General features: G+C 38.1%; 1 protein-coding gene across 2 annotated transcripts; it reads left to right on the top strand.

Annotated features, from left to right (window-relative positions):
• Nucleotides 1-943: 943 nt before the first annotated feature.
• On the top strand, nt 944-7,965 carry proza (protein Z, vitamin K-dependent plasma glycoprotein a). Of its 2 annotated transcripts, none has more exons than XM_036213266.1 (9): nt 944-1,099; nt 2,550-2,655; nt 2,861-3,003; nt 3,094-3,118; nt 3,191-3,304; nt 3,381-3,515; nt 5,778-5,881; nt 5,964-6,081; nt 7,180-7,965. In XM_036213266.1, exons 2-9 carry the CDS (start codon nt 2,577-2,579, stop codon nt 7,701-7,703), a joined length of 1,242 nt encoding a protein of 413 aa, XP_036069159.1. In that variant the 5' UTR covers nt 944-1,099; nt 2,550-2,576; the 3' UTR covers nt 7,704-7,965. The 2 variants fall into 2 exon arrangements, with proteins under 2 accessions (XP_036069159.1, XP_024127313.1); XM_024271545.2 differs by lacking the exon at nt 944-1,099 and adding an exon at nt 1,808-1,981.
• Nucleotides 7,966-8,289: the final 324 nt, after the last annotated feature.

Genomic DNA, 8,289 nt, shown 5'->3' with positions numbered 1-8,289 from the left:
CAAAGAAACACTAATTAGATTTGCCATTAAATATGCAGTGAGACTACATAATGTCTCACAACTTCATCTAGGAGAACTTTTTGTCATTCTGTGACATCTTCTCAGTGTCCGCTTCTCAATCGTTTTTACGTTTCTTGTCTGCTTAGATTTTCCCTCTTCTCTTTTATCCTATTTGCAACAAGCTCCAATCGGGTTTTCAGCTGTTTGCTGTTGTCTCAACTGTTGTGTGTTTGTTTGTTTGCTGTAGGGGTTAGTCTTATTGATCACAGAAGATTGCACCCGGTTTTGTTTAACCAAGTGTGTACATATTTAGTAGCGCTTGTCATTCTGATCACATTGGTTGGAGAAACTGCAGCTAAGAATTAAGGAATGATGGACTAATAAGAAGCATCTTTTTGTCTTTAAAAAAATGACACATCATGACCCTTTACAAATCCAAAGAGTTTCTCAATCTAAACATAAATAAAATAAAAGCATCTATAGTGAATGGAAAAGGAAGAGAACGCTTTAAAAATAATTTACTAAATGATTGTGACTGCATATTAAATCAGACTTTGATTAAAATGATTGACGGCTTCTAAAAGTTCCCAATTACATGAAACCTGTTCATGGTAAAACAATTAAATCTCTCCCAAATCACCCTATGGCCACATTTTTACTGAAAAGACATTCACATAAAGTTGTCCATATTGTTGACTATAATTTCGTAATTTGAACATATACATCTTTGCATGTATTAAGATTAATTTTTTTTTTCAAATTGCTTTTTTGTTTGTTTGTTGTTGTAATTTTCTGCCTTTGAATAGATACATGTTATATTTTCAGGCTTCTCATTCACAGCTGTCTTTATTTTAGTTGATTACCTTCAGTCTATTTGAGTATCTGGTTTTCAGTTCTTCCTTGTCAGATCATCTGCTGTTCAGTCACCTTTTTTTTTTTTTTTTTGGTCACTCATTGGGTTTTTATGCTTCGGTTTGTTAATTACATTTTTACTTTTCTGCCACCAAGCCTTGTCTCCAGCATTTAGGTCCTTCATCCACCAGTTTTGTGATGACCCATCTGTGTAATGACCCACAAAATAGTTTCTATTAAGTTGAATGTAAGTATGTTGTATGGGTATTTTATTTATGGGGGGAAATAAACAAATCATACATTTAGGCTATGTAGTTAATTTTCTTACAATTATGGCTAAATATTACATGACAAAAGTAAACAATGTTTTATTATTTTTGAGCAAGAAATGATACTGTCAGCAAAATGTATTGGACCCTGCACTAAAAGATGAGCAGGTAAAACAGTTGAAACTTGGCCTCACTTGCAATTTTTTGAGTGATTTTTTTTTCTCTTTTATTTATCTTATCTTTTTTTCTTCTAATTTTTTTTATTTAGCTATTTTGCAAGTGTTTTTCGTTTATTTTCTAGTGTTATTTTTTATTTTATTTTAACATTTTTTTGTGTTTTGTTAGATTTGCATAATTTTCTTTTCTTATTTGTCAGTGTTATTTTTTTCTAGGTATTATTCTTTTTCTTTATTTCTAAGTGTTGTTGTTTTTTTATTATTTTGTTGATGTTATTGATTTTTTGTGTTATTATTTTTTAATTTGTTTTGGTTATTGATTTTTATCTTTTTGATATTGATAACCTCCTGGCAAATTTAATCAACAAAATGCTGTTTCATCCAATCGAATTTGCTTTAGATAAGAAGTGTCATGTATAGTAAATAACTCCCCCTCCGGTCCGGTCGGGTCCAGTCTGCTCCGGTTCTGTCCTTCACTGTAACACATAGCCTCGTTGAACAGCGCCCTCTTCTGGTCATCATCCTGTAACTACATAACACGGCTGCTTAAAAAAAATCCTCGGATGTGATCTGCATCCGTTATTTACGGTCCACAGGCCCGGTCCGTTCAGGAAACAACGGCGTTTTTCGCAATAATCTGGGATTGGGAGTAGACCGGGACAAAATTCGGTTCTTTGTCTGGCGGTAGGTACCGAACAGCCCCGCGATGGTTGTTATTTCTCATATCGCTTTCTTGCCTGCGAAAGCGACCCGCCCTGGGAACAAATGCGTAATATTTGGATTTGTGTGTCTTCTTTTCATTTATCCCAACTTTAAGTTAACAACACAACCTAATAGAATACCGACTAATAAAACAATATTATTCTTGGCCGTGTTTACAGTCTTTGACATGTATGGGCGAAAGATGCTCAGTCACGTCTGAGGCTAATTCCAACCAGTATTTTCTTTCTCTAAACTACAGTAATATCCAATTATAAAGTAAAACTCTTGTGGTATTTGATGTGCTACTATATATTTAAATAAATACAAACACACATGCATGATGTGACTTTTAAAAACAATATTTATAGGATCGGGTTTACTAGCATCATGGTTGTTCTGATTTTTTTCTAAGTCCCTGAATGCATCAGTTTGAATCGTAAACATCCGCCCTTATAGGGATTAAATCACAACAAAAACAAATGCCTTTTCACAAAACATTTTGAAATGTGTTATTTTCTGTTAATAACACTTTCTCTTGTTTATTATTTAGGAGTAATTACACTTCTGGCTCTTCAGCATGTGCTTCGGGGTCATGTATGCCTCTGTTGTGTGTCTGCTGCTTGGGGCTGCATCAGCCATCCAGAGCCCCCAGACAGGTGAGAAGCCCAGCATGGAGCCAAGTGGGATGCCAAATCTCTGCATATGTTTACCTTGAATTCTAATTGGAGAAAAGATCAGTAAATAATGGTATCTCGAGGTTATTGAATTACCATTTCTTGCATTACTTTGATCGATACTCTATGAGTAACATCTATAGAAAACAAAGCAACACAACTTATTTATTTACTTATGCTTCTTCAGTGTTTTTGGATAAGCAGCAGGCTACTTCACTAATCTCCCGTCAAAAGAGGGGCACTGAAGCATCCAGCCTGGAGCAGGCCTGCATGGAGAAAGTGTGCACTTATGATGAGGCCAGAAGATTTTTCCAGGACACTTACCGCACGGTGAGTCTGATCTTGCTGCATTGGGAGTCAATTTCCTTTTGAAAGCCTGTTAGAGTGCTGCTCATTTCAAGCGTATCATTTTATCTTTAGGACATCTTCTGGTCAGTCTACATCGGTAAGTGTCATGATCAAAAAGACTTCCAAACACAGAGCTGTATGTCTTCTAAAAGATTTGTCATCTGTTTAGATGGTGATCAGTGTGCAGAGAAGCCCTGCAAGAATGGAGCCATGTGCTTAGACAGTGTGGGAGGCTATGATTGTGTCTGCAAGTCAGGTTTCAGTGGAGAAAACTGTCAACAAGGTCAGGATGGAGCTTATTTACTTTTTGGATTGCTATGCCAATTCTTCTACCATCAGGTTCTGTTTCCCTAATGCAGACTTGACCCTTTGCGTGGTGGAGAAGGACAAGGGCTGCTCCCAGTTCTGCAAACCTGGATATGTGTCCTATGAGTGTTCCTGTGCTAGAGGATGGAAGCTGAGTCAGACTGACAGAAACACTTGTGTGCCTGCAGGTATTCTGTTTTCTTACTTCTCCTTAAAAGTCTAAAGTTAAACTCAGATGAACAGGGGGGGCGAAAATCCAAAAAATACCTTAGGTCGCGGGCCGAGCAGGATAAACATTTGTTGAACACATGAAAACTACATTTTTAAAACTTTAAGATGTAACTTTTTACTGCGGAAAGAACCTCGGGACCGTACCGGTACCCTAACCCTTGCCTGGTCCACGTCTGGAACCAGTACTGATCTGCGTTAGGAACTGACTGATCGGTACTGGGTTAAGGTTAGGGTTACGATACTGTTATGGTTCACATCCCAGTACCAGAACGGTAGCGGTTTGCGGACCGGAGGTTGGGGAGCCTTGATTTAATTGGACATCAAAAGACGACGAGCTGGGGACACCCACAACGTAATTTTTTGACTCGGAGGGATCCTTAACCATACTTTGTTATGTGACGACTTGGGAATGAGAATACATTGCATTATGTTACCAGCGCAAGATAACATTGAGCCGTTAATAACAAAAATATAAAATTATCACCCAGCGGGCCGCATCCGGACCCCGGGCCTTGACTTTGACTCACGTAGTCTGAATCCATTTACTCCAATCCTCTAATTGTGTCGTTTTTAGCCAAAATCAAGAAACTGTATCATTTAGTTTCCACTGAGTTGTGGGCGGGGCTGTTGGTACAGAACAACCCCGCCCCCTTTTCTTTCCCAGTTGCTAAGAGCTAACTGTTTACACGCTCTCCTGCTAGCTTACAGCCCCTTACACCCTCAACCTAACATACCAGTGCAACAAAAAGGGCAACCAATGCTTGAACTATCCAGACACAGAGTTTGAGCCACACGCCAGCTCAGACGAGGGAAACAAAGACATACATGGATCTAGTCGTCTATTAGTGGATGCATCAGAATGGAGCGGAGCAGGGAGCTTGTAGCCCGTCCTGTGTATTTTCTATGTCACGAATACTGTATATCTTTTACTAGTAGCTCCAAAAATGTATTTATTCCAAAAATTTGGCAGCCTGTCCAGCATTTATTAGAGATAGGCGTCTATTAGAGACAGGCACCTATTGGAGACAGGCGTTTATTCTATCACAGACAGAATGGTGGCGGCTAGTGGTTCATTTAGTGGTGAAACTAAATCACAAAATGCAGACATCACCAGATGAATATTTCCAGAATGATTGAAATTATGAGAACATAAAGGTAGTACCTTAAGCATGAAATGACGTGTAACATAACAGAGAAACAGTGTTTTTCTTAACTTTCTCACCAGTAATGCCTTAGATGCTGACCTGCACCAATCTGACTCTCCCACAAGTGTTTATCAGCCTGAAAAATTCCTTATGAAACACGAGGAAATGCAACAAAGCTCAGAACCCACATACACTGGAACGTGAGATTGGATAAAAAACAATAAAGAACAATATTTACTATTGATATCTAGTCGCAAAGGATTACTTCATTCTTTGCCGGTTCTTCTTTATCGTCCTCTTGAAATCTTGCACAGTTTGCAGTTTCGCACTCCCAACATGACATTGTTGGCCGTCCTTAAAGGCAGTGGATTCAATCATCTTCAGATCCATTGCACGCATTAATGATTCCGGAATCCTTGAAGAATTTTCCTATTTATTTCCAAGATGATATTATCAACATAACTAACGAACGGAGTGCATGCGCTTTCAAATTCTCACCACTCCTTATCTTCATCCCCGAGCATCCATTTGTCTTGAAGCTTGTCTTAGAGGGGCTTGTTCCAAACAACATCAGCAGGTTGGATGTACTTGGTGCAACAACTAGAGATAACTGCCACTGACACATTATATTTCTTCAGCTCCTCTTTCATTTCCTTACTGATGTAACAATGGTAAGCAAAAACAAGAACCACTACAAACTTTCTGAAATCAAATGACTGTTAATTCCTGATTCATCCATCTGTTTATTGAGGTCGCTACCACAGCCTCTTGGATGTCCTGTAGTCTTTCAACTTCTCACTTTGCACTCCGAAATACAATAAACGGTTTAAATATCAAGAAGATGGGCGGATCTTAAAGGAGTTGGGCTACTATTAGAAACCAGCGTCTAATAAAAGAAACCCGGAGTTTATTAGAGACCGGCCACTATTGGAAGATATACGGTACGCTTTCAGCCAAAGCGTTTCTGTGTTTTTAGCTGTTTATGTCTTAATTAGTTGCCTTTATTTTTGGTGAAATAAATAAATATATATGTTGTGGGGAGAATAAGTAATCATGTACCCACTTTACTGTCAGTTTCACAACCCTGCGGTAAGCTGAACAGCCCGAGTGTGTGGAAGAGCAGCGAGGTCAGCAACATTGATGAAGTGTCCTGTTCGTCCTCCAACTGTCCCTGGCAGGTAGGAGGAAGACGCACACATTCCCACACTGCTGTTTTCTGTTATGTTTCTGGAACCTTTTTTTGTTTTGTTTTGTTTGCAGGCTTTGCTGAAAATTACAGAGTCCCCAGGATATTGCAGCGGAGTCATAATAAAAGAGAATCTGGTCTTGACCACCGCTGAGTGCGGCAACAAGTACAAGGACTTTCAGGTTGCTGTTGGTGAGTCTATTGCCTCTCTCACTGTCACTCCTGGGGCCAAATTTTGTGTTTTCATTTTTTCAAGCTTTTCTGCTCTCAAATTTAGTTAAAGATAGGACCTTTTCTCTTAAAACTCCATTATAAGATTAAGAACTAAATTCAAGCTCAGATTATTCTATCTAAAAGATTAATCACCTTTTGTCTTTAATTAAATCTTGATTCTTTCTCTTTAACACAGAGGAGTATTTTCTATGCTAAAGTTTCTTAATAGATGCCCGCCTAGTTTAGTTTTGCTGTAGGAAGATTCCTAAATGTCTGGTTTACAAGTTTCCACACACAGAAACATGTCTACAAATCAGAAATTGATTTGATTGAATCTTCATAATCTTCTTTAAATTTGCACCTGATTTAGGACCCATTAAAATGTGAAATAGATTTTCCCTTTAACCGACAAAGTGGAGGCTAACAACTAATGCCAGGCGTGTCCGACTTTCAAAAATAAAAGTCATAAATCTGGTATTTTCCAAACACAAAAATAAGCTCAAATCTACTGTGTGAGTAACTTTATTATCAGCAAACGTGTAAAATTAGTCAGTTACCACATATAATCCAAAGTGAGTTTGATAAGTAGCAACAACAACTGTTGTAATAAATCCATATTTTGAGGAAGACTCCTGGTTTTGTCTGTAAATAGCAGATTTATTTTTCTTTAAGGTTTAAGACTTTACCTCAATGCTCCTTTCAAAAACATTTGTTTCTTTTTTTTAAATAACGTTATTCAAAACACTTGGAAAGTTTCTTAGAAAAACTTTGTTAGCTTGGAGCTTGGAGTGGCCATGTGAACGAGGCGAACGATTCGTGTAAAGTAAGAATCTAGTATCTTTTCAAAATAAAACTTCCTTTAAAGTCCAAACATAAGCTAAATTACTCAATGCATTTTTATGTTGTCTTCTGCCTGGTATCAAGAGACCTATGAACTGGTACCAGTCAGTGAACTGATAGTTGGAGACCACTGCTTTAGAGTTTAGGCTTTGATAAATATGAAAGATTTTATTACATTTTTAGAAACATTTTAAATTGAACTCAAACCTATATGTTATTCGTGTTTTAACTTCACAGGCATCTCAAGAGAAAGGTCAGTGAAGACGCTGAGAGTGAGAGTAGTTCATCTTCACCCTCGCTATGTGGAAGGCCGCCCCGAGAACAACCTGGCCGTGATCGAGGTTGAAGACCGCTTCTCTTTTAGCGATCAAGTCATCGCTGCCTGTTTGCCAGAAAAAGACTTTGCCGAAAGCGTCCTGATGGCGGGGGAGCTCCCAGCTTTTACTACCGGATGGAAGACGAGCTCACAGGCAGCTTTCCAGGACCAACTCACCCTGAAGAAGCTGGAGTACCGCCAGCTAAATCAGTGTTTGGGCACCTACCCCAACATAATGACCAACAAGATGGGCTGTACCGCACCACCAGGAGGAGCTGACTGCTCCATGAGCTCAGGGAGCCCCGTGTTCACCATGTACAGGGATGTGTTCTTCCTCACAGGAATTTTGAGCCAGCCTGAGGGGGCCGACTGCAACAATGGTTATATCTTCCAAAAAGTGTCACGCCACCTCAGCTGGCTGCAGTTTGTCATGGGATCACGCTGATCATAAACTATTTCTGTCTGTCTTTTGAACAGTTATGCATACACTGAATCTTATGTCTTTGTGCACTTCCTCATTTATCCAGTAGGTGGCTCTTTAACAAAAGATTTGCTCTCATGTGTCATGGCCTTTCATGTACAGCCCTCAGCATGTGAAAACGTTTAAAGTTGTATTATTTAAAAACTACTGTAATGGTCTATATGTATCTTTAAATTACACCTAATATTTATGTTACTCACATTTAATAAATCATAACAATCTGTCAGTTTGTCTGTTTTTTTTAAGTTGTATCTTTTTTCTAACATTTGAAAGGTTATATCATCTTAGTATAGATATGTATTATTTATCATAATAAAATAATTAGTATCCATATTTAATTAAATTTTAAAAAGCAAAAGTTTGCAATTTAATACTTTATTAATGTCTTATCCAGTTATCACTAAAAAATAGAAAAATGACTCATTTTGTTTTAAGTAAAAGGACTAAACTATCAGGCAAAGGAGCAGAGTTAGATTGGGTAAGAATTCATTAAAATGTTCACAGCTTTTTTTGTAATGTTACGTAGTTCGTAGTATTTCAATGTACATTC

This window comes from Oryzias melastigma, linkage group LG8 (assembly GCF_002922805.2).
Source record: "Oryzias melastigma strain HK-1 linkage group LG8, ASM292280v2, whole genome shotgun sequence".
Classification (NCBI taxonomy): Eukaryota; Metazoa; Chordata; class Actinopteri; order Beloniformes; family Adrianichthyidae; genus Oryzias; species Oryzias melastigma.
Note: the sequence above shows the minus strand (reverse complement) of the source record. Positions and strands in the feature narration are given on the sequence as shown.